This window comes from Henckelia pumila, chromosome 4, assembly GCF_033568475.1.
Source record: "Henckelia pumila isolate YLH828 chromosome 4, ASM3356847v2, whole genome shotgun sequence".
In the NCBI taxonomy this organism is placed as follows: Eukaryota; Viridiplantae; Streptophyta; class Magnoliopsida; order Lamiales; family Gesneriaceae; genus Henckelia; species Henckelia pumila.
This window is the reverse complement of record NC_133123.1, coordinates 183,307,164-183,334,501: the sequence shown is the minus strand read 5'-3', so window position 1 is coordinate 183,334,501 and position 27,338 is coordinate 183,307,164. Positions and strand designations below refer to the sequence as shown.

Sequence of the window (27,338 nt, the reverse complement as noted above, 5' to 3'; positions counted from 1 at the left end):
AATTTTTCTTTTGAAAGGAGACTTCGAATCTAGGCTGAACTCATAGAGGATGGAATATGTTGGAGGTGGTGTCAATGGCAAGAAAGAATCTTCTAACAGTGTACATGGAACGACCATTAACGAGGTAAAATATGTAGCCTTGTATGTTTCTTCCTCCTCCATTGTCACTTTTGATGCATCCTCACAAGAAGATTCCTCAAAAATTATTTCCTCATGCTCTGGATCAGTGACTTCACTCTCTTGGCAGATCTCAAAAATTGGTTCTATAAAACGCTCAATCTGTTCATCCAAAAACTCAAAGATTTGATGCGGCTTTCAAAGAATTGATTTGTCTCTATCTGTTGTCGAACAAGATTCTCCAACTGAGCCACATGATCCTCAAAATACCCTACACACTCTTCTTGACACTCCGGTGGTTGGTTCGAAAAATTTTTAGAGTCGATATCTGGAGGATATTGGTGACTCCGGTGGGTGAAAAATTCAGATGAGGAGGCTACCTGTGAGGCCGAGGCCAACATGTGGGTGCGTTATCTAGAGCTTTTCGGTACGTACTTCAATTTCGAGGACAAAATTCCATTTAAGGAGGGAGAGTTGTAACGCACCAAAATTAGTTATCAAATTAATTGAAAATTAAAAATAATTATTGAAGAGGAGGAAATAGTTATTTATGCCAGATAATTTAATTTGGAGAAATAATCAGTCTAGCTGACTGGTCAAAGCCTAAGATTGAATCAATTTATTTATTGGAGAATTTACTGGTCAATTTGACAGGTCAAAGTTTACTATTTCAGATAATTGTAAAAATGTGTTAAATTATATATTGGAGTAAAACAACACAAGAGTATTGAAATGGATCAGACCGGGTCATTTTAGGACCAATTTTTATAATATTAAATGGTGCTCTCTCTCTCTCTCTCTCTCTCTCTCTCTCTCTCTCTCTCTCTCTCTCATAAAACACCAAAACTCACACTAAAACCCTAAAACCTAAATCGTGATTCACGTCGCCGGCCAAACGACCGTTGTCGTTGCCGTCGATTGAGCATGCCATCTTGTAGCTCTCGTCGAGGCGGTCACAACCATACCAAGAATCATGAGTTATGGTGTCCGATTTGGCGAGCACGAAGTCGAGAATGTGCGACCACTATTCATCATCTTCCTCACGCGAAATGGATGGATTTGAGGTCGATTCTTGTTGTTTTTGTATTGTTAAGGAGTTCTAGGATGTGTGTAGATCATTTCCCTAGCGTATTACAGCTTTTTCCGTTGAAAAATCGGGTAGATCTGAGCTCGAATGCCACCGCCGCCGCCGTCGCCTGTATTTCTCCGATTTTGGCCGCGACGGTGGTCCATTCCGATCATGGCCTAGTGCATTAGAATCATCCCACGAGCTCTAAAACCTTGCCAAATTTCATGAATTTTGGAGTAGTTTTGGACATCGCCTCCGCGCCACCGCCGCCGCCGCCGCCGCCGTCTTCCTCAATTTTCCGACAACCGTCGGCTTGTTAGCCATTTTGATCGGTTCGACATGATAGATCCAAATATCCAAGTTTTGAGTCTAGATTCAAAATCATGAAGTGGTGAGAACGCAATAATGTTTGGGAATTTTTGGTCAAAATTTGACCAAAGTTGACTAGGGTTGACTTTTGACCATTATGTGATTTTTCGCAGATCGGAAGCTAGTTGAGGTTATTTTGAGGCAGAAACCACCAATTTAGGGATTTGAGCTTTCCAGAATTGGAAAGTTATGAGATTCCCAAGTCCCGATATACGCAACCCGCAACCGTATAAGTTTTTCGTGCATTTTAAACGCAAATGCATGTTATACCCTTCCTTTCTTACCCATTTAGATCAATATATTCACTGTTTTAATGATTAAAATCGTGTTATTGCACTTGTATGTGGAAATGGTAGCTCAAGTTTTAATTCATGCATCATTCACGTTTTTGTGCATTGTGGCTTGGTTTTGGATGCTTTTTCTGCCATGGCTGGGTCTTAGATGATGTTCACTGGTTTGGTAGCTGGGTTAGGTCCCTTTGGGTCTTGGTTTAAGATGGCCTGAGCTAGTGTTGGCTAGGTAAAGAGTTGGATGGTTGTAAGGTGGTCTATCTAGCGGGCAGCTTGGGCAGGGCTCGAGCAAGTGGGTTTTTCGGGTCGGATCAAGTATATTAGAGTCATATGTTATGGTCTTGGGTTCGAGTTATTTTATTTCGTATAAGGTAATTTATTTAGGAGTCCAGGTGTTAAGTTTATTTATTGGGCCAAGTTTGTTTATTGGGTCAATTTTATTTATTGGGCCATGTTCGCTTATTGGGCCAAGTTTGTTTATTGGGCAAAGTTTATTTATTGAGCCATGTTTGTTAGGTGAGCTAAATTTGTTTATTGGGACAAGTTTGCTAGTTGGGCCAAGCTTATTGGACATAAGATATTTATTGGGCTTAATTTATTAATTGGGCTAAATTTGTTAATGTGCCTAAATTGTTTAATTTATTTGGTTGAGCTAAGTTTTAAGTTGGGCTAAGTACTATTGGGCCAGTCTAAGTTTAATTGGGTCATTTTAAGTGTGTTTGGGCTAGCCTAAGTGTTTTTTAGGTCAGGATAAATGTTAATGAACCAATCTAAGTTTATGAGCTTTAGTTAAGGGGCATCAACTCGAACTAGCCAGTGACAAACAAAATAGTCCGTAAATATATATATTTAATAGATGTATATGTATATTTTGATATAAGTATGAATTTTATGGAAAATAAATTAAATATATATTTACGGGCAGAATTTTCAGAAAATGATATTTTTAAGTTCAGATTCATGCATGTATTTTATGATAAAATTATGGGCATGTAAAGAAAATATTTTTGGGAATTTGATGTGATTTGTAACACTAATGGGATTGGAAGTCGGGATACCGAGCTCGATGACCTCTCCACTTATGTTCAGGAGCCTATGGATCCCCGTGTTAAGGTTGGGTGAAGTGACATAAGAGGCGTAGGGAATCCCCGTGTTAAGATTGGGTGAACCTCGCCGGCACGTACGTTGGTTTTTAAATTGATCAATCGTTTATGGTTGTACTTCACTGATATGACCCACAGAAAATGATTTTTTTTATGTTTATGACATGCCTATGATTATGTTACGTATTTATGTTACATAATATGTTTATGATCAAGATTATGATGATGTTTACGTTTATGACTCAGTATTATGAAAATGCTTTTATGATCATTCATGCATAAGACAATTCAGGATATTTTGATACGATATGTGCTTGTATGCGACCTTTTTATGTAGTATTTGTTATTAAAGTGTAGAGCATGCTGAGCCTCTAGGCTCATTAGATCTAAATGATGTGCAGATGAATTTGATGTTAGTCGGGAGGTTGCAGTCCCGATTGACGGCGAGGACCTTTGTACAATTGTGGCGAGCTAGCACACCCTTAAACTTCACGCTTTTATGTTTCAGTGATTATGAGATTGTTATAAACTATTTTCTGAATTTTACGTTATTGAACATTCATGCATGAATTTTTAATTTGTTCTAGTATTTTAAATTATTAGCATACAATTGATTTTAATTATACATTATACTTTATAGAAAATCTATTTTAAGTATAGTTGCATATATGTATTGCATATATGTAGCAGTTAAAAAAAAAATCGAGTAAGAATCATTTCACGTGGATCCGTAGATTGGATGTAACTTCACGATTATTCGAAAATAATTCGGAATTCATTGACAAAAACAACTCAAAGTTCCGCCGTATTCCTTGATTTTCCCAATTAGCCTTGAGCCGAAAGAACCATGTAAACATGAAAAATCTTCTAAATGGAACAAAAATGCTTCCACCCGAAGATTCTTCAAAAATTTTCCGACAAACCGGAGGAAAAAGGAAGCATGTCACGAAAAGGTTCAATCTTTTTCAACTCTATGATGTTCCGAAACAATGCTAAAAAACAACAATAATGTTCCGAAACATTTATTTTGTCCACAATCTTGTGGGTTAATCAGGATTCATTGTCTTAATTCACATTTTCTTTGTGTTTAACAGTGAAAATCAACGTGAAGAGAAAAACCCAGGAGGAGGAAGAAAATGTTACTCCACTGGTGAGGAAGTACTGGCGTCAAAGATACGATCTTTTCTCCAAATATGATGTGGGCATTCAAATGGATGAAGAAGGGTGGTTCTCCGTGACGCCGGAGGAGATCGCCGCCTGGCACGCGCAGAGGTGCGCCGGTGCTGGAGTTGTTATTGATGCCTTCGCCGGTGTTGGAGGCAACGCTATTCAATTCGCTCGACTGTGAGTTTTACCGGGAACTCTGTAAAATTGGTGTAATTATGCTGTTCACTGCGTATAATATTTTGTTTACTTGATTAATTGTTTTTTTTACTCACTAATGCTTATGGTGGGTTATCTGCTTATTTATCAATCCATGTTTGGCTTCTAATTTGAGCAGAAACCGGCGAGAGGTGGTAAAAAAATGTAATTTAAGATCGTATAACTTCCAATGAAGATTCATTTGTGATTCATCTGTAAGATTGTGTTGGCTTGATTGGCCAACATCATGCTGTTGCGGTCACCTTCGATCAAGTTCCACCATAATTTCACAGAAAGGGCATGGGTATTCTATATACTACTTCTCTAAACGACTGAAATATTATAACAAAAGCAGTCATTCCTGTCCCATGACGGCCTTTCAGTCTGTTCCATGAGTACTCAATCAACCCATGGCCTTGGTTGAGCATGTACAGGATATGCGATTCATTTTAATTGTTTGCAGGACACGTGAATGAGTGTCACATATTATAGGTTTAAAAATTATGTTTTAAAGATCAGGTGTTAGAAATTTGTTGGATTATGAGAAGAGTAGATGCTGACTTGGAGGCTTCGATCAATTCACGCGTTCATTCTGTTAGGTGCCATCATGTTGTGGCTATCGAGATTGACCCAAACAAGGTGGCGTTGGCAATTCATAATGCAAAGATCTATGGTGTAGAGGATCGTATTGATTTCATTGTAGCAGACTTTTTCCAAATTGCTCCTTTCTTGAAGGTATAGTTTCCCTTTTAGGCCATTCCTATTTTGAAACTGAAATTTTTGTTGAAGCTTAAATATAAGCAAAAACAGAGCTCATTTGTGTTGTTGAATGCTCAATATTTTTTATTTTTTTTCCGTTTTCTCCCCTAAGTGCTTGTGTTTCTAGGAAAATCTACAAGTCCATATCTCATTGCACTGAATACATTGGTACAACGTTTAACTGGCACAGAAATACAGAATGGTTGTTACTGTGAGATTTTGGGAGCTCTTTTCTTGAAACGGTCTCTGCTTCAATTTAATGGGTTACCTGGGACATTATTTTCCTCTCCTTAATTTTCTTCATGTTCCCATGCAATTTCAATATTGTTATTAGTGTTAATGTTGCTTTCTTCTTTGTATCATACTGGTATGCATCAGAATATTAGCCGGAAAAACCTTGATCATGGACTGAAGAGAAATATGCATACTAGAAATGATTGATGAGAAAAGCTGAAAGCTCAAATCTTTGTCCAATAATCACCTAATCTACAAAGTAAACCGATTCATTTTTTACACCCAAAAACATGGCTTGTTGACATGCTGTCGGCTTCATAAACTTTCCTAATGATTGTCTTGCTAGTGATTCAGATAAGCCTGCTCTCTAATTTTAAATCTTTTGTTACTTGTTAGGGGGACGTGGTGTTTCTTTCACCGCCCTGGGGAGGTCCATCGTACAAAGCTAAAGAAAAATTCACTCTTGATTTATTGAAGCCAAGGGATGGGTATGTCAAAAGTTTCTTATACCAATTACGAATGTCCACCAATTACGGCTCATGCTATAACTTGTTCCTAATATGTGAGTAATATTTAGACGTTTCAATGCTCTCGAATGGACTAGCATAGCTGATGGCAGAGTTTATTGGAAACGGGATATACTCAATTCTTTCGGATCACCTTGCAATTACTATTTTCCCCTTGTTTTGATCTATTCACTAAATGTCTACAGAATTATTTGAAAGATTCAGACTAAGAAATCAATTTTAACTCAAATGTCTATGTTGCACCGATTGAATGAAGATGCCATCTATTTACAGCTCAAGTTCCCTTCACTCCATGACGTCTCTATTCTTATTTTTGTGGAGTTTATGCTCCCTGCTAGTGAATCTGTTCTTTATGTCTTTGTTCATATTCTGGTTCGTTAAATCGAAAAGTAAATGGTGATTTTCAGTTGCGGGGTGTACATTGCATTTTTTTTTGCAGGCATTCCTTGTTTCAAGTTTCTCAAAGGATCACGCCTAACATCGTAATGTACTTGCCTCGCAATGTTGATATGCCCCAGGCAATTGAGCTTTCGTGGTTGTCTTCTCCTCCCTTGGACGTCGAGGTACATTTACTTATGCGCACTTGATTTCAGGTATATGTAGATGAATCGTTGCCGCATCTGTTGTATCTTCTTCTTTCAGGTGGAAGAAAACTTTGTGCGGGGAAAGTCGAAGGGAATAACCATATATTTTGGTGACATCGCGGGCTTCTTGTTGTGATGTTTTCATGTAATTTTCAACCTGTATTCCTTCCAATTTTTGTGGGCAGACAGATTTTGTTAGTTGGTTACTTCCACTTGATCGTTGAATTTGTGTGCTTGCTTTATTATATTTGAAAGACGACGTTATGTAGTTTGTTATGTAAAAACAGGCATTATTGTACTTGTTGTTGTAACACCAACGACAACATAGTGCAGCGAAAATTAAAGCGTAAAATAAAACACAAGTAAATAATTTTGCACGAGTATAAAAACTCGTGCGGGTGTCTTAGAGCTAAATATCACTAGAAAAAGTAAGATTAGTTTTACAAAACAATACTAGTGATTTTACGAAAAATTAATAAATCATAAATTTTTCAACAGGTTGAAAAATCAAGCTTGCATCCTAAATAAATCAGAGTAAAACAAATTAGATGCAACTCCCGTAGCTTAAATTTGAAGAGACAGTAAAGATCTTCAAACAACACTATTCCCACAGTGTTGTCTCTTATGTCTTCAACACTAACGGCAACACGGGGAAAACAACAATGAAGGATGCAAAACCTTGCTTCAGAAATCTTCAATTCTTTAACAGGATTTCTTCAGTTGATGCTTTGAAAATTATGCGTATGAAGTGTTTTTTTCTTGTGCGTGAAATCCTTCTTTTATAGATTGGAATCCAAGTTTAGAAGGTTTTCTTAGATAGAGTTCTACAAAAATAAAAAAAAAATTATATGTAGAAATAAAACTCTATCAAATCAAATCATATCATATCATATCTTGATAATATCAAATAATAATATATCTATTAAATACCTTATCAAAATATAATTAAGTATGACAAATATATTTATCAAGATTTTCGAAATATACATAATATATTTACCAATACTTTTAACTTGTCTAGAAAGAAAAATTAATAATGTGCAATATTCACAAGGTCGAGAATATCAAGAAATAAAAATTATTTTCAATCTCCCTCTTTTTGCTTTTTGGACAAAACATAACACAAGTAAGAATAAACATAAACTCCCCCTGAGTTTAAAATACCTCTCCCGTTGAATTGTAAGTTGTCCCTCGTGTTGACAACACCAAGGTTAACATGAACCTTGACACTTAGGGATTCTATAATTTATATATCAGAGCATAAGTGGGGTAAAAGAGGTTAGTCTAGTTAGAGCATATTAGAGCAATTTAGGCACATAACTAGAGCAAAACAAAAAAAGATAACAAAAACAGATATATTAATCATTAAAAAACGAAGCAAAACAAAGATGAAGGAAGAAAGCAAAACAAAGCTAAAACTGATCACTATCAGATCCCTCTGGATCAGCAACTTCATCCTCATCATCTTTTGTCCCAAATGGACCAGCTTCTTCAATTTGTGCACTATCTCCTCCTTTTTGGCCAGAAATGTCAAGTTGGTTCCTACAATCAGCCAACAACGTGCTGTTGAAGGCAATATCTTTCTGAGCTTGAGCAATATTTTCTTCGGCACGTGTGATCAGCAGCTAGAGAGTAGTCATAGAAAATTCCATCAGAGAAGGTGTAGTAACCCGTATCCAGAATTAACGATTTATGAGTAATTAATAATACGATCATGTTTATATGTAATAAAACATGATTAAGGGAGTCCCAGATGGATTAACAGAGTTCGAAAATGGATTCAGAACGCTCGAAAATGGTTAGAGGGTCGTCGGGTTTGGAGGCTTCGAAGTCAGGGTTCGGGAGGTCCGAAGTCAGGGTTCGGACGATCCGTAGAGTAGTTCGGACGCTCCGAATGAAAGAGTGGGTGCCCAATGAGCCAACTTGTGGCTATGGGCTTTGATGACTCTTTGTAAAAACAATCTTTTGTTTAATGTAATTTACACTTTTATTAATGGCAATGACTTTATATTACTTCATATTGTTATATTGTGATATACTATTGTTGTTTTGATAAAGACCTTGAATATACCATAGTGTATGTAAGATGTGGTAGAACATGGAGATGTCTATCATGAAATACATCTTATAGTCACTGTATATTCTAAACTGTTCCTAGTCGATTGAGCCGTCCGATAATAAGGATAAGGATCGCTCGAGTTTGAGACTAGCATTTGCGATGCGGAGTACCACGTTTCATTGGTAGGGAACATAGAGATGTTCGAAGCATGCAAATGGATATTCATAGGATGAATAATCGAACTACCCTATCCGGACTTTCCAAGTGGTTATCACTTATCGAGTGGATAAAGTCCGCGGTTTTGGTTGTACACCATTAGTCCTTACGACTTGAAACATCATGGAGACTCTATATGCTAGTGCTGTGCTTTGACTCGTTTACCGACTCTATGGGGGTCATCAGGTGTCGAGATTGGGTACAGTTACGACACATATAGGAGTCGATGCATTGTTGTCAAGGATTCACCACATACTTGCGAGTGTGGATATCCTATGCGATCTGAGGAGATATTAGTGTGACGAATCTCTGGCCAGAGTACTTGATGTGATTTAAGAAATGGTTTCTTAGTAGCACATGCGATGTCACTAATTTGATCTTCAAGATGTATTGCATAGTTATCGAATCTTGAGCGACTCTCGATATACCAATGGTTGTTGATTCGATCGGGATATATGGATGAAGGGACCGTACTGTACGCTAACCAAAATCTACTGGTTCTTGTAGGCACTATCAGTGATACCTAGGGAATCATGGGGCGATGTTGCTAGGCGCTTTACCATGATTCGTTGGGCAAGTCGGAAAGTGTTGTTCCGAGTCACAAGGAGTTGTGAGCCCACGGCTAGCTGTATCCCTGAACCATTGAGGGTCACACAGTGTAATGGAGTTTTAATCCCCGTTGAGATAGTTAAATTTAAAGAGTTAAATTTAATGAACTAAGGAGTTGGACTTCTTAAATAAGAGTAAGGGAGTAGGATTTCCTAAAATGACATAGGGATGGACATTTTTGGAAACCACTGAATTCGGATTCAGGAAAATTTATTTTGACTTTAAAACGTGCAGAAATGGTTTCTGTGCACATTGGTGAAATCGTTTCATCAATCGGAGTCACGATGAATTTTATATTAATTTCTGAACGAGCGGGCTTTGCTTGTCGGGCCCCAGCTTATGATTAATGGGCCCTAAGGTGTTAGTGGCCTGCATTATAAATAAGTTATTGCAGTACAGAAATTACACACAACAGGTCATAATTTTTGAGACAGAGAAAATTTTCGAACCCTAGCTCTCTCTCTCTGTTCGGCCGACCCCTCCCCCTCTGCCCGAGATTTTCCGGTCTGTGATTTTGAATTGCAGTCTGGAATAGCGAATCAGATTCGTTTATTCTCTTCGCAGAAAACTTCTGATAGATTTTCTAGTGCAATCTATCAGAGGGATTAAACCTCTGTTCGTGGACCTGATTGAAGGAGTTCATCGGTTCCAGGGAGAGACAACAAGAGCAGATCAAATCTGTTGGTGTCCATTAATCTCGTTGTGAGATTGGAGGTAAAATTTAATTAATTGTTATTTGAATTTTAAACTTCCGCTGCACCGGGTATCAATCGTGATTGATCTGAGAGCCGCGTTTTCCAACACCGAACGTGCTGCCGACAGTCGTCATGGATGACGTCATTTTACTGACGTAAGCAATGACATATTATTGGGTTCGGATGATCCGAAGTCCAGTTCGGACGATCCGAAGTCCAGTTCAGACGATCCGAACTCCGTCTATAAATAAGAAGGCCAAGATTCAGATTTAGACGCACCAATCACCTCTTCTCTCTCGATTCCTTAGCCTTCTAACTCAGATCTAGGGAATTCTAGGCGTCCCATCGGGAATCCGGAAGTGGCATAGCGATCCAGGCGTCGTAGCGGAGCGGTAGCCTAGTTTTGAGGCAATTGACAGCAAAGGGCTAACGACGGACGAAGGTATAGCTTTTGCTTCCTTAAAATATTTAGGAGTATGCTTTAGCTTAGTTAAGGCTTTTAGAGCGCTATAATGAGAGTAGTATCATTTGGTAGTGTAGCGCGGATTATAGGCATGGACCTAGGGCTGATAACACTTGCCTAGTATTTGAGGTACGAAAGTACTGTTCGAGATATCTTGACTGAGTATGCATGTATTATGTGACTGCATGATTTATATGTCATTGATTTATGCTGCATACATTTGCATATTGAGCTATCTCGTTCGAGATGTCTATAGTAGGGTTTTACCCTATCCTGTTAGTGGTTGGACTTCCATCGATTTGGATCCGGCATATCCACTGATATTTTGATATGAGAGCCACCTCCTGAAGCGACGGCACAGCGTGCTACATACCAGGGCTCGGTCTGTCTCTGTTATCTGATCCTTGACCTCGAGTTTATAGGGAGTTCACTTTGCATGCATGTATACTCATACTCTCGTGCTAAGGGTTTTATGCTCACGTCTGGTACTCTGTGTTTCTGGACACCCTATTTCATGGGGCAGGTTTGCGATTGGACGAGGCAGGTGGATCCAAGAGGGGCTAGGCAGTGGTTGATCAGCTGGAGCTTCGTTTAGGTTTTTATTCTGTTGTTTTGGGTTTATATAGCTATTCAATTTGGTTGTATATTATTTTGGATATTTACAGATTTCTTTTCTTGGGATTGTATAAATGTTATGGTTTCCGCAGTTGAATTCTGATTTCTGTTTAATTAAGTTAATTGCATGCCTAAGTTTTGTTTAGTAGGTGATCCGGGTAAGGGTCACTACATTTATGGTATCAGAGCATGCATAGTATTCTTGGGATTTAGATTCTGCATAAGGTAACCGTGAGGTACTTTTGTAGATGGCGAACTACGATGACCAGAGTAGCCATGGTAGTGGAGGTGGACGCTGGGGAGATGACGATCGTGAGCGTCGTCGGGACCGTCATCATCGTCGTCGTGATGAGGACCGTTTTAGCGTGCGCCGATTCTTGCAGATAACACCTAAGCCCTTGGTTGGAGGTGAGTCTCCGGAGGATGCGGAGAACTGGTTAGACCGCATGGAGACGACTTTTCAGACTTTCCACTGCACCGAGGTACAGAAGATGGAGACCCTTGGCTATCTTCTGGATGGGCGAGCTCGTAGGTGGTGGAGGTTTACTTCTGCACCCTTTGTGATGGCGAGAGGAGTGGCCACTTGGGCCGAGTTCCGCACAGCTTTTCAGAAGCTGTATTTTCCTCCTACACTCCGTCAGTCGAAGGCGGTGAAAGAGTGGGTGCCCGGTGAGCCAACTTGTGGCTAAGGGCTTTTATGATTCTATGTATAAACAATCTTTTGTTTAATATAATTTACACTTTTATAATGGCATTTACTTTATCTTTTATCATATTATTATGTTGTGACATACTATAAGATGTTTAGATGAAGACCTTGAATATACTATAGTGTATGTAAGATGTGGTGGCACATGGGGATGACTATCATGAAACACATCTTATAGTCACTGTATATTCTAAACAGTTCCTAGTCGATTGAGCCGTCCGTTAATAAGGATAAGGATCGCTCGAGATTGAGACTAGCATTTGCGATGCCGAGTACCACGTTTCATTGGTATGGAACATAGAGATGTTCAAAGCATGCAAATGGATATTCATACGATGAATGATCGAACTACCCTATCCGGACTTTCCAAGTGGTTATCACTTATCGAGTGGATAAAGTCCGCGGTTTTGGTTGTACACCATTAGTCCTTACGACTTGAAACATCATTGAGACTCTATATGATAGTACTGTACTTTGACTCGTTTACCGACTCTATTGGGGTCATCAGGTGTCGGGATTGGGTACAGTTACGACACATATAGGAGTCGATGCTTTGTTGTCAAGGATTCACCACATACTTGCTAGTGTGGATATCCTATGCAATCTGAGGAGATATTAGTGTGACGAATCTCTGTCCAGAGTACATGATGTGTTTTAAGAAATGGTTTCTTAGTAGCACATGCGATGTCACTATTTGATCTTCAAGATGCATTGCATAGTTATCGAATCTCGAACGACTCTCGATTTACCAATGGTTGTTGATTCGATCGGGATATATGGATGAAGGGACCGTACTGTACGCTAACCAAAATCTATTGGTTCTTGCAGGCACTATCAGTGATACCTAGGGAATCATGGGGCGATGTTACTACGCGCTCTTACCATGATTCGATGGTCAAGTCGGAAATTGTTGTTCCGAGTCACAAGGAGTTGTGAGCCCACAGCTAGCTGTATCCCTGAACCATTTAGGGTCACACAAGTAATGGATTTTTAATCCCCGTTGAGATAATTAAATTTAAAGAGTTAAATTTAGTGAATAAAGAAGTGGGACTTCTTATTTAAGATTAGAGGGAGTAAGATTTCCTAAAAATGACATAGTGATGGACATTTTTGGAAACCACTGAATTCGGATTCAGAAAATTTATCTTGACTTTAAAAGATGCAGAAATGGTTTCTGTGCACATTGGTGAAATTGGTTTATCAATCTGAGTCACGATGAATTTTATATTAATTTCTGAACATGCGGGCTTTGCTTGTCAGGCTTGAACTTATGACTAATGGGCCCTAAGCTGTTAGCAGCCCACATTATAAATAAGTTATTGTAGTACAGAAATTAGACAACATAAGGTCACAAAATTTTTCGAAAACCCTATTTTTCTTATAGTGGCCGCTGCCCCCTCCCTCTCTGCTCGAAAATTCCAGCCTGTGAATTTTGAATTTGCAGTCTGGTTTAACGGATCAAATTCGTTAATTCTCTTCGTATAAACTTCTGATAGATTTTCTAGTGCAATCTATCAGAGGGATTAAACTTCTGTTCGTGGACCTGATTGAAGAATTGTTCGTCCATCAGTTCCTGGGATATACAACAAGAGCAGAGTAATCTGTTGGTGTCCATAATCTCGTTTCGAGATTCAAGGTAAAAATTTAATTGTTATTTAATTTTTACACGCACAATTTAATCGTAGAGTTTTGATACCCATGATATGGAATTGTTCCATATAAAATTTTTAAAACTTCCGCTGCACCGGGTATCAATTCTGATTGATCTGATCACCGTTCTCCAACAGGCGGGTGAGCTACTAAGTCTGCGACAGGGAGCCATGTCTATTGACGAGTATCAGCAGAAGTTCTTTGATCTGCTATCCTATTGCCCCGAGATTGCTGACAGCTCTGAGATGAAGTATAATCTGTTCCTTCAGGGCCTTAACCCTGAGATCCATGACCGTGTGGCGGTCGGTGATGACATGTCCTATGAGGGTTTGGTGAGCTGTTTTCACCAGGCAGAGGACAGCATTCGGCGGAACAGGTCTTTCTCTCAGTCGAGGCCTGCTAGTTCTTTGGGTCCCCGTGCCCAATCTTTCAAGAAGTCCGGATCTACTTCTTCCTCTAGTTCTGGAGGTGTTGTTCGCTTTGGGAAGAAGGACAAGTGCGACCATTACGGGAAGAACCATCCGTCAGACAAGTGCCGTAGAGCTTCTGGAGCTTGTTTCCGATGTGGAGAGGTTGGTCATACCCAGAGGGATTGTCCACTATCTAGGGGAGGCGGTTCTGGTTCAAGATCATGTTCTCAGGCCACCGTTCAGCAGAGGTCGCAGGGACAGCCCGCTGGGAGTTCTCATTTGAGGTCGCGGGCTTCTGGTCAGGTGTTTTCCTTGAGGCATGATCAGGCTGTGGAGGAGAATGAGAAGGTCATCGCAGGTACATTTCTACTTTATGGTATACCTGCTATTGTACTTATTGACACTGGTGCATCTCATTCCTTCATTTCTGCACGTTTTGTTAAGAGGCATAAGTTACCATGCATTGCACTAGACGTAGTAGTTTCTGTTTTTACTCCGACGGGTCAATCTGCTTTGGCCAAGAGTTTAGTGATGGGTTGCTATTTAGAGTTCGAAGGGAACATTCTGTTGGCGAATCTTATGGTCCTTGCGATGGACGATTTTGATTGTATTCTAGGGATAGACATGTTGACTACCTATCGAGCTTCAGTGGACTGCTATCAGAGATTAGTACACTTTCATCCGGATGAGAGTGATAATTGGTTTTTCTATGGTGAGGGAGAGCGACCCCCGATGCCTTTGGTATCAGCTTTGAGAGCCTGTCGAGCTCTAGAGTCTGGCGGGGAAGGCTACCTTATCTATGCAGTTGATTTTTCCGCTGAGAGTATTGGGATAGAGAGTATTCCTGTTGTGGATGAATTCCCAGATGTATTTCCAGATGAGATTTCGGGTTTTCCTCCTGCTAGGGAAGTCGAGTTTGGCATAGAGTTGATGCCGGGTACTTCGCCTATTTCTCTAGCACCGTATCGTCTGGCTCCGTCAGAGATGCGTGAGTTGAAGAATCAGTTACATGATATTTTGGACAAGGGGTACATTCGTCCTAGTGTATCTCCTTGGGGAGCTCCTGTTCTTTTTGTAAAGAAGAAAGATGGGTCTATGCGGTTGTGCATTGACTATCGGCAGCTGAATCGAGTTACTGTGAAGAACAAGTATCCGTTGCCTCACATTGATGACTTGTTTGATCAGCTGCAGGGTACTTCGGTTTACTCCAAGATTGACTTGAGATCTGGGTATCATCAGTTGAGAGTCCAAGATCAGGACGTAGCCAAGACTGCATTCCGTACTCGCTATGGGCATTATGAGTTTCTAGTGATGCCATTTGGATTGACTAATGCGCCGGCTATATTTATGGATCTGATGAACCGTGTCTTCAGTAAGTATTTAGACAAGTTTGTCGTGGTCTTAATAGACGACATCTTGGTGTATTCGCGTTATGCGGAAGAGCATGTTTCTCACTTGCGAGTGGTACTGCAGACTCTTCGGGACGAGCAGTTGTACGCCAAACTGAGAAAGTGTGAGTTCTGGATGGATCGAGTGGTATTTCTTGGCCATATCATATCTAGGGAGGGGATTTCAGTTGATCCGAGCAAGATTGAGGCTGTGCTGAATTGGTCGCGTCCAACGACGGTTGCTGAGATCCATAGTTTTCTGGGTCTAGCAGGATATTATCGACGCTTCATTCTGAACTTCTCTAAGCTAGCTCGACCGTTGACGTAGCTTACCCGCAAGGGTGTTGATTTCGAGTGGTCCTCCGAGTGTGAGGAGAATTTTTGTGAGCTTCGACAGCAGTTGACTTCTGCGCCGGTGTTGGCATTACCGTCAGGATCTGGAGGGTATGTGGTATACACTGATGCTTCTCTTCAGGGGTTAGGTTGTGTCCTGACTCAGAATGGGCATGTGATTGCATACGCTTCTAGACAGCTGAAGCTTCACGAGGACAACTATCCAGTCCATGATTTGAAATTGGCAGCCATTGTAATTGCTTTGAAGATATGACGTCATTATCTGTATGATGAGAAATTTGAGATCTTTACCGACCAAAGAGTCTCAAGTATTTATTCACTCAGACGGAGTTGAACATGAGGCAGAGACGTTGGACGGACTTGCTTAAGGACTATGATTGCGAGATTAAGTACCATCCGGGAGTTGCTAATCTCACCGCTGATGCTTTGAGTCGCAAGGTGCGACTATCCGCACTGCAGACTTGTTCGATGTCTAGTGCGATCAGTGACTGTTGTACTTTGGGGTATACCTTCAAGCATAAGAAAGTCATGCAGAGTATCCAAGTGTTTGCGATATTATCTGAGCCAGCTTTGTATTCGCGGATTTGGGATGCTCAGATGTCTGACTCAAAGACCCAATGTTTGGCTCGTCTAGCTAACGAGGGTAGCTCGTCTGGATTTCACTATCAGTCAGATGGTTTTCTGTGCTTGTCTGGTAGACTTGTGATTCCGGGGGATGTAGAGTTGCGAGAGGAGATCTTGTCTCAGGCTCATCGCTCTAAGTTGAGTATTCATCCGGGAAGCAACAAGATGTACAAGGATCTACGTACTCGGTTTTGGTGGAAGGGGATGAAACGCAGTGTGTATCAGTATGTTTCGAGATGTTTGGTGTGTCAACAAGTCAAGGCAGAACACCGATGATCTGGAGGTTTGCTTCACAGTCTGTCTATTCCTGAGTAGAAATGGGAGTTTATCACGATGGATTTTGTGACCCATTTGCCGATGTCCTTGAGGAATTGTGATGCTATCTAGGTTGTGGTGGACCGACTCACCAAGTCAGCGCATTTCATTGCCTATAGCCGAGAGTACTCTGTGGATCGCATGGCCCGTCTGTATGTTCAAGAGATCGTTCGACTTCATGGAGTGCTTGTGAGCATTGTCAGCGATCGAGACCCCAGGTTCACTTCTAGGTTCTGGGGGAGTGTTCAGCGTGCGATGGGTACTACTCTCAGTTTGAGTATTGCCTATCATCCGGAGACAGATGGTCAGTCAGAGCGCACTATCCGTACTTTGGAGGATATGCTTCGAGCGTGCATTATGGATTTTGGTTCAGCCTGGCAGGATAATTTGCCATTGATCGAGTTCGCGTACAAAAACAGCTATCATACTAGCATTGGGATGACACCTTTTGAGGCGTTGTACGGGAGCGTACTCCTCTCTTCTGGGAAGAAGTGGGGGAGAGACAGGCTGAGGGACCGGAGTTTATCCAGCAGGTAGTAGATATTATTAATCAGATCAAGAAACGGATTAAGACTGCACAGGATCGTCAGGCCTGCTATGTTAACACTAAGCGTAGGCCTTTGCAGTTTGATGTTGGGGAGAAAATGTTTCTGAGGGTGTCACCTTTCCGCAGGATTCTCAGATTTGGCCTTAAGGGCAAGTTGTCTCCCAGATTTATCGGTCCGTTTGAGATCTTGGAGAGAATTGGTGATTTGGCTTATCGTTTGGCTTTGCCACCGTATCTGTCCAGTATTCACAACGTGTTCCACGTATCTCTGTTGCGACGGTATGTGGTAGATCCGTCTCATATTCTGCAGCGGTCTGAAGTTCAAGTGGATAAGGATTTGACGTATTCTGATGACCCGAGTTCTAATCTCTCATTAATCTCATTAATCATTATTAAACCATGTTAGACAATAATCAAAGTCTAAACAAAAGAATAAAAAAATTTTTTTTTTTTTTAAATAAATTGCCCTGCGCACGCGCGCAAGCCAATGGGACCGAGGCCCCCTGGCTTGGCCCGCGCGCGCGCGAGCAGTAGCTCGCCCGTGCGCAGGCCAATCGGCCAGAAATTTGACTGCACTCTGCTGCTGTTCAAAACTTGAGTTCATGCATCCCTTTGATTCAAGATCAATTCCTACCAAAGTCTAGACATGATGAAATCAAGCATAACAACTACCATGCATTCCAACATGCTTTCAATGCTAGTAATAAACCAATCCAAAGCTTTACTACATCAACATAATATCATAAACATGCAAGATCATTGTCATATATCAAAATCAAGATACATCCTGATGGAATCAAGTAGTTACATCATTTCTCAAGTTCTAAATACAACAACAAGACCTTAACTAGATCATCTACAAGTCTTGTACAAGTATCTTTAAACATAATCATGATTAAGACTCATTAAACTTCATGACAGCACACATAACTCCTAACTCGGATCCTCACGCTATATTGATTTCATCCCTTGTTCTTTAAGTCCGCCTTTGCCCGATTCCACTTCCTCCTATTGCAATAACACATACAACAAAACAATAGCCGGATAACTCCGGTGAGAAATAGATTTCCCAGTAAAAGCAACTAAACATGCATAGTCAATATCACAATCATGATATAGAAATAAATACAATGCATGCTTTCAAAACAAGGTTCTTTTCATCATTCATCAATTGGGATCCCGAGAAGAAGATATCATAGCTAATCCACCGACACACCCTATCGAGGTGGGGCTACTATCTTGCTCCTCTAGACTTTGAAGCCATTATATATGTAGCTCAGACGCTAGGCTCAAACAACCACCCAGGCCATACATATACAATCCCTCAAATCGTCTATTCGAACGTGTCCGTTCATTTCAAACTCAAGGGAATAAGTCATCAAGATGAATGCAACATGTAACATAATCAGGGCATTCATTATATCAAGAACTTATTCAAGTAATCAAAAGAAAGCACATAAGAGCACTTAAACAAACAAGTATGTGAATTGAGGGAACTCGATACAAACCATCTCGAGTTATAATCCCAATCAAATTGTAGTCCACTTTTACCTTTCAAATGTGATGTCTAGGAGGTCTTCAAACTTGTCAAAAGCTGTACAATATCAAGCACCAAGCACAACTCAAAATCTGCTCAAGATCAACCCCAAACTTCAACAAGAATGCCAAAGGAAACTCTACCAACCTTGTGCTATCGTCTATCGGTTTCGAAGTCAAGATTAATCAATTGAAATGTCCTGTTCAAGCACTGAAACAACAACATAACAAGCAAAGAATCATCAGCTAAGAGCTCATCCACTTCTAAGCTGAAGAATGATAGCAAATCACTCCAATTCAAAAGTTCGACGACATTTCGGTGTAACTCGGCGATTCCCGCAAATCTCTATATCATTTCTAACATTCATATCAATTGTTCAACCTCTAAACCAAAATATCAGCAGGTGTATAGAGTGAATCACAGCTAAGAAATCATAAGAACAAGATATACAATTCAATCTTCAATCAAATCTCAAGATTATCAAAGATAGAAGATCCATAACATCAATTCAATACCAGCTGCTGATATCTGTCATTTTCGAACCATCAAACCTTGAGTAACAAAGAAGAAACTTACATCAAATCGAAGGTCTTGTCAAGAGGATTCCAAAACATCTTTTGGAATTGAAATCGGACAACCGTAGCTCAAGATATGTGACAATGAAGATGAAGATCAAATTTGGAAATTCTGCTCTCGGTTCTTCCTCCTTCAACTTTGAGAAATCTGATAAGTCATATAAATTGTACACGTGCATGCTGAGCAACCTCCACTATTCTGATAAGTTAAATACAATTTGCACTTTAGCCCCTCAAGAGTTCAAAAATTGCAATTCAGTCCTCAATTACTCAATTCATTCAAATTCAATCCTAATCAATTTAAGAATATTAGAATTTAAATCAAAACTCCAAATATTCCCAAATTAACTATTCTTTAAATAATTCCGGGCGTTACAATTCTCCCCCACTAAGACTCGATTTCGTCCTCGAAATCTTAGTAATATCAACAGATCATATCACAGATATCAGATAACAGAAAACTAAATGAGACTCACATCAATGAAATAACTCTGGAAATCGTTGTCTCATATCCGATTCAGTCTCCCAAGTAGCTTCTTCAATACCATGACGACTCCACTGAACCTTCACAAGCGGAATAGTCTTCGTACGAAGTTGCTTCTCTTTACGATCAAGAATCTGAATCGGCTTTTCAAAATAACTCAAAGTCTCGTCAAGTTCAGCTTCATCAGATTGAAGTACATGAGATTCATCAGAAAGATACTTTCGAAGCATTGATACATGAAAGACATCATGTATTCCAGATAACGCCGGAGGAAGAGCTAATCGATAAGCAAGATTGCCTATTTTCTCCAGAATTTCATAAGGACCAATGTAGCGTGGAGACAACTTCCCTCGCTTGCCAAATCTGACTGTACCTCTGAAAGGAGAAATCTTCAGGAATACTCGATCCCCCTGATCAAAAGACAAAGGTCGACGTCGAATGTTAGCATATTTCGCTTGTCTATCTTGAGCTGTCTTCATTCTTGTCTGAATAAGCTTCACTTGATCAGTCAGATCACGTATCATATCAGGGCCAGTGTCAGGTACTTCTGAAATATCATCCCAGTACAAAGGAGATCGACATTTTCTTCCATATAAAGCTTCAAAAGGAGCCATTCCAATACTCGATTGATAGCTGTTGTTGTACGAGAATTCACAAAGAGGTAATGAATCTTGCCAACTCGTGCCAAAATCAAGCACTACAGCTCTCAACATGTCCTCCAATGTCTGAATGGTACGCTCAGACTGCCCGTCTGTTTGTGGATGATAAGCTGTGCTCAAACGAAGCTGAGTACCTAAAGCACTCTGTAAGCTATGCCAGAAGTGAGATGTAAATCGAGGATCACGATCTGATACAATAGACTTCGGCACACCATGTAATCTAACAACTTCACGGACATAAATTTCTGCCATCTGATCATGTCTGTACGTCATACGATAAGGTATAAAACACGCAGACTTCGTCAATCTATCGATAATCACCCAGATAGCATCATAACCTCTAGAAGATTGAGGTAATCTCGTCACGAAATCCATGGAAATATGATCTCATTTCCATTCTGGCACGGATAAACTCTTAAGTAAACCAGGCGGTTTCTTCCTTTCAGCCTTCACCTGTTGGCAGTTCAAACATCGAGACACGAACTCAGTGATATCAGACTTCATTGGCTTCCACCAATATCGAGTCTTCAGATCATTATACATCTTCCTACCTCCAGGATGAATACTATAACGCCTACAATGCGCCTCTGTCAGTAGTTGTTGTCGTACATCAGAAATATCAGGCACTACAAGGCGATTGTGAACATAAAGAAGATCATCTCGAACCCGGTATTCAGATACATGCCCTGATCTGACTTTCTCAATCGAATTCTGTATATTCTGATCAAGTTTCTGAGCATCTCGAATTCTTACCAATAAAGCTGGTTCAGCTTGCATTTGATAGAGTCGAAGAGGTTGATAATTCGTATCAAATACTAACCCAGACAGACAACAGTCTTCAATCAAATTCGATACACCAATCGTCGATAAGGACAAAGAACATACCTTTCGACTGAGTGCATCTGCTGCCGCATTCGATTTCCCTGGATAGTACTTAATCTCACAATCAAAGTCTTTAAGCAAATCAAGCCACCTCCGCTGTCTCATATTCAATTCTGACTGTGAAAATAGATACTTCAGACTCTTGTGATCAGAATAAATCTCAAACTGCTCCCCGTACAGATAATGTCGCCAAATCTTCAAAGCAAATACAATGGCGGCCAATTCAAGATCATGAATCGGATATCTGGTTTCGTGAGGCTTCAACTGTCTTGAGGCATAAGCAATCACATGTCCTCGCTGCATCAAAACACACCCTAATCCTCGATGAGATGCATCACAGTAAACAGTGAAACCACCAGTACCTGAAGGAATCGTCAAGACTGGTGCACTGGTCAGTCATGTCTTCAACTCAAGAAAACTAGATTCACAAGCTTCAGACCAGATAAAAGGAGCATTTTTCTGAGTTAACTGAGTAATTGGCTTCGCAATACTGGAAAAATCTTTAATAAATCGACGATAATACCCAGCCAATCCCATAAAACTACGAATCTCAGGAACAAATGTCGGTCTTGACCAACTGATCACTGCTTCTACTTTACTTGGATCCACAGAAATACCATTTCCAGATATAATATGTCCAAGAAAGACAACCTGTTTCAGCCAAAACTCACATTTCGACAGTTTAGCATACAGTTTCTCGGCTCTTAAAGTTTTCAATACCGTTCTTAGATGTTCAGAATGATCAATCAAATTCTTTGAATATATCAGAATATCATCAATAAAGATAATCACAAAATCATCAAGATACTTCTGAAATACACGGTTCATTAAGGCCATAAATACAGCTGGAGCATTCGTCAAACCAAACGGCATAACTATAAACTCATAATGGCCATATCTGGTTCTGAACGCAGTCTTAGGAATATCAGAATCCCTAACTCTCAGCTGATGGTATCCAGATCTCAGATCGATCTTGGAATACACAGAAGAACCCTGCAACTGATCAAACAAATCATCAATACGAGGCAAAGGGTATTTGTTCTTTACCGTAGCCTTGTTCAGTTGCCGGTAATCAATACACAATCTCATTGAACCGTCTTTCTTTCTGACAAACAGAACTGGAGCACCCCAAGGAGAAACACTGGGTCGAATGTATCCCTTGGCCAATAAATATTCTAACTGTTCTTTCAACTCTTTTAATTCCACTGGTGCCATTCGATATGGTGCTTTCGAAATCGGTGCAGTTCCAGGCATCAGTTCAATGTTGAAGTCAATCTCACGATACGGAGGTAATCCTGGAATCTCATCCGGAAAAACGTCCGCAAATTCACTAACCACTGGCAAGTCAGCCAGGTTCAGGCTAGGTTTCAACAAATCCACTACATAAACAAGAAATCCCTCCGCTCCTTTCTGCAAAAGTCGGGTCATAGATAATACAAAAATAAGAGGAATCTTAGCACGTGAACCCTTACCATAGAACTTCCATTCTCCAGCCATCTCAGGTCTGAATCTCACTACCTTCTGAAAGCAATCGACGGTAGCTCTGTACTTATTCAGCATATCAATCCCAATAATACAATCAAAATCAGACATACCAAGTACAAAACAATCGATCTCAATCTCATTACCCTCATACTGTAGTACACAATTCTTTACTATCTGAATCGAGATAAGACCCCTCCCCAAAGGAGAAGAAACAGATACTACAACTGGTAATGACTCAACAGGCAAAGAATGCAATGCAACAAATTTGGCAGATAGAAACGTATGGGATGAACCGGTATCAAACAACACATAAGCAGAATAACCAGAAATAGAACATTTACCTGCAATCACATCATCAGGTGCTCCCTGTGCCTGCTCCTCAGTCAAAGCAAAGACATGAGCCTGCTGTCTCTGAGGCTGATTGCCTGCCTGACTTCCACCTGGTCGAGTCTGCTGCTGTGGATGTGCAGGCTGGAAAGAATGAACAGAAGAGGCCTGTCTTCCAGGTTGAGCCACAGATCGTGATGACTCTGCACCTCTTGCCTGTCCAGTATTTCTCTGAGGACACACCCTTGCAAAATAACCCGTCTGTTGGCATATATGGCACCTCCCAGATACACCTCGGCACTGATCGGTCGGATGATTTCCACCACAACTGTTGCAGAACACTCCTGACTTCTGTTTCGTACCACTGGAACTCGAAGAACTGCTCCCAGACTTCTTAAACTGTTTTCCTCTTGCTTGCAAGAACCCTTTCTTTCCACTGCTACTACCACCTTCAAATCGAAAAGGTTGCTGTTGCGAAGTTGGAGCTGCAGGTTGTGACTGTCTCGGAGGTTGTGCGGTATACGAAGCTCCTCGCTGCTGTATCAAACCAGCTTCCGCTCCCTTGGCACTATTCAAGGCATTAGCAAAGGTATTCGGTCGCCTTGTATTCACCAGTGTAAAAACATCCGGACTCAGGCCATTGATAAACTGATCAGCCATAGCCTCGTCATTGTCAGCAACATGTGGAGCAAAACGTAGCAATGTAGAGAATTTTGCAACATAGTCTTCGATATTCAAATTCCCCTGTTTCAGATTTGCAAACTCAGCCCCTTTATCCTTGCGGTAAGACACAGGAAAGAAGCGTTGGTAGAACTTAGTTTTGAAGACATTCCAAGTCAGTACAGTTCCTCTACGCTCCAAAGCTCTTTTTGTAGTGAACCACCAGCTCTTCGCAACTTCATGCAACTGGTGCCCAATCAATCTAACTCTCCGTTCATCCCCGTAGTCAAGTGAATCAAATAGCATCTCCATATCATCAAGCCATCCCTCGCATTCAACAGCATTTTCTGTACCTTTCAAAGTAGGCGGCTTGTAGGATTGGAAACGTTTCAGAAGTGTTTCCATAGGAGTTGCTGTCATATCAGTCATATCTCTTGACGTACTTCCCTGTTCATTACTCGGCACTGCAGTAGCTCGAGGCACTATCGGTGTAACAACTGTCGGTGGAGTATGAACTGTCTGTTCTGGCAGAGAAATAGGAACATGGGGTCTCAGAGGAGGTCGGCCTGGTCTTCGAGACATATCTGATTATCAAAATGGTTAGGATACCAAATCATCAAATTATCTCAGTCCTCCTCTGATCATCTTACCTCTGATCAAAACTCGGTTTTAATTCAATCTTAAATATATAATCATAATCTTCAAATAAAACATGCTTCCAATCAATTCAGATAATCAGGTAGCATGTCATAATTCATCAGGATACATGCCTCTATCAGTTCAGATATTCCAATAAGCATGCATCTTTAATCATCGTAATCATACTTTCAAATAAAATAAATACAACATCTTTTAATAAAATACTTGAAAGTAAATCATGCTAGCATTTAAAACATGTAATTCAATCACGTAATTAAATCATAGCATGATAAAAAAAAACATAAATAAGTAAGGCAGAAGACTCGATCTACCCCACTCACTCTCTATCTAAGTCCAGAATGTTCTTGCTTTGATACCACCTGCTGTGATGACCCGAGTTCTAATCTTTCATTAATCTCATTAATCATTATTAAACCATGTTAGACAATAATCAAAGTCTAAACAAAAGAATAAAAAAAAAAAATTTTTAAATAAATTGCCCTGCGCACGCGCATCACCCCTCGCGCGCGCGCAAGGCAATGGGACCGAGGCCCCCTGGCTTGGCCCGCGCGCGCGCGAGCAGTAGCTCGCCCGTGCGCAGGCCAATCGGCCAGAAATTTGGCTGCACTCTGCTGCTGTTCAAAACTTGAGTTCATGCATCCCTTTGATTCAAGATCAATTCCTACCAAAGTCTAGACATGATGAAATCAAGCATAACAACTACCATGCATTCCAACATGCTTTCAATGCTAGTAATAAACCAAATCCAAAGCTTTACTACATCAACATAATATCATAAACATGCAAGATCATTGTCATATATCAAAATCAAGATACATCCTGATGGAATCAAGTAGTTACATCATTTCTCAAGTTCTAAATACAACAACAAGACCTTAACTAGATCATCTACAAGTCTTGTACAAGTATCTTTAAACATAATCATGATTAAGACTCATTAAACTTCATGACAGCACACATAACTCCTAACTCGGATCCTCACGCTATATTGATTTCATCCCTTGTTCTTTAAGTCCGCCTTTGCCCGATTCCACTTCCTCCTATTGCAATGACACATACAACAAAACAATAGCCGGATAACTCCGGTGAGAAATAGATTTCCCAGTAAAAGCAACTAAACATGCATAGTCAATATCACAATCATGATATAGAAATAAATACAATGCATGCTTTCAAAACAAGGTTCTTTTCATCATTCATCAATTGGGATCCCGAGAAGAAGATATCATAGCTAATCCACCGACACACCCTATCGAGGTGGGGCTACTATCTTGCTCCTCTAGACTTTGAAGCCATTATATATGTAGCTCAGACGCTAGGCTCAAACAACCACCCAGGCCATACATATACAATCCCTCAAATCGTCTATTCGAACGTGTCCGTTCATTTCAAACTCAAGGGAATAAGTCATCAAGATGAATGCAACATGTAACATAATCAGGGCATTCATTATATCAAGAACTTATTCAAGTAATCAAAAGAAAGCACATAAGAGCACTTAAACAAACAAGTATGTGAATTGAGGGAACTCGATACAAACCATCTCGAGTTATAATCCCAATCAAATTGTAGTCCACTTTTACCTTTCAAATGTGATGTCTAGGAGGTCTTCAAACTTGTCAAAAGCTGTACAATATCAAGCACCAAGCACAACTCAAAATCTGCTCAAGATCAACCCCAAACTTCAACAAGAATGCCAAAGGAAACTCTACCAACCTTGTGCTATCGTCTATCGGTTTCGAAGTCAAGATTAATCAATTGAAATGTCCTGTTCAAGCACTGAAACAACAACATAACAAGCAAAGAATCATCAGCTAAGAGCTCATCCACTTCTAAGCTGAAGAATGATAGCAAATCACTCCAATTCAAAAGTTCGACGACATTTCGGTGTAACTCGGCGATTCCCGCAAATCTCTATATCATTTCTAACATTCATATCAATTGTTCAACCTCTAAACCAAAATATCAGCAGGTGTATAGAGTGAATCACAGCTAAGAAATCATAAGAACAAGATATAAAATTCAATCTTCAATCAAATCTCAAGATTATCAAAGATAGAAGATCCATAACATCAATTCAATACCAGCTGCTGATATCTGTCATTTTCGAACCATCAAACCTTGAGTAACAAAGAAGAAACTTACATCAAATCGAAGGTCTTGTCAAGAGGATTCCAAAACATCTTTTGGAATTGAAATCGGACAACCGTAGCTCAAGATATGTGACAATGAAGATGAAGATCAAATTTGGAAATTCTGCTCTCGGTTCTTCCTCCTTCAACTTTGAGAAATCTGATAAGTCATATAAATTGTACACGTGCATGCTGAGCAACCTCCACTATTCTGATAAGTTAAATACAATTTGCACTTTAGCCCCTCAAGAGTTCAAAAATTGCAATTCAGTCCTCAATTACTCAATTCATTCAAATTCAATCCTAATCAATTTAAGAATATTAGAATTTAAATCAAAACTCCAAATATTCCCAAATTAACTATTCTTTAAATAATTCCGGGCGTTACAATTCTCCCCCACTAAGACTCGATTTCGTCCTCGAAATCTTAGTAATATCAACAGATCATATCACAGATATCAGATAACAGAAAACTAAATGAGACTCACATCAATGAAATAACTCTGGAAATCGTTGTCTCATATCCGATTCAGTCTCCCAAGTAGCTTCTTCAATACCATGACGACTCCACTGAACCTTCACAAGCGGAATAGTCTTCGTACGAAGTTGCTTCTCTTTACGATCAAGAATCTGAATCGGCTTTTCAAAATAACTCAAAGTCTCGTCAAGTTCAGCTTCATCAGATTGAAGTACATGAGATTCATCAGAAAGATACTTTCAAAGCATTGATACATGAAAGACATCATGTATTCCAGATAACGCCGGATGAAGAGCTAATCGATAAGCAAGATTGCCTATTTTCTCCAGAATTTCATAAGGACCAATGTAGCGTGGAGACAACTTCCCTCGCTTGCCAAATCTGACTGTAC

At 40.1% G+C, this 27,338-nt stretch overlaps 1 protein-coding gene across 1 annotated transcript; it reads left to right on the top strand.

The window, feature by feature from the left end:
• The first annotated feature begins 3,737 nt into the window (after positions 1-3,737).
• Positions 3,738-6,761, top strand: LOC140866714 (uncharacterized). Its single transcript, XM_073271746.1, has 6 exons — positions 3,738-3,901; positions 4,043-4,292; positions 4,910-5,045; positions 5,700-5,791; positions 6,270-6,393; positions 6,473-6,761. Exons 1-6 carry the CDS (start codon positions 3,820-3,822, stop codon positions 6,548-6,550), a joined length of 762 nt encoding a protein of 253 aa, XP_073127847.1. The 5' UTR covers positions 3,738-3,819; the 3' UTR covers positions 6,551-6,761.
• The last annotated feature ends 20,577 nt before the right edge of the window (positions 6,762-27,338 follow it).

Excerpts from the sequence above, each read along its gene's own strand:
- LOC140866714 (XM_073271746.1), top strand. The coding sequence starts at position 3,820 with ATGGAACAAAAATGCTTCCACCCGAAGATTCTTCAAAAATTTTCCGAC. Across the intron at positions 3,902-4,042 it reads AGGAAGCATGTCACGAAAAG|TGAAAATCAACGTGAAGAGA; the intron begins GTTCAATCTTTT and ends TGTGTTTAACAG. Across the intron at positions 6,394-6,472 it reads CTCCTCCCTTGGACGTCGAG|GTGGAAGAAAACTTTGTGCG; the intron begins GTACATTTACTT and ends TTCTTCTTTCAG.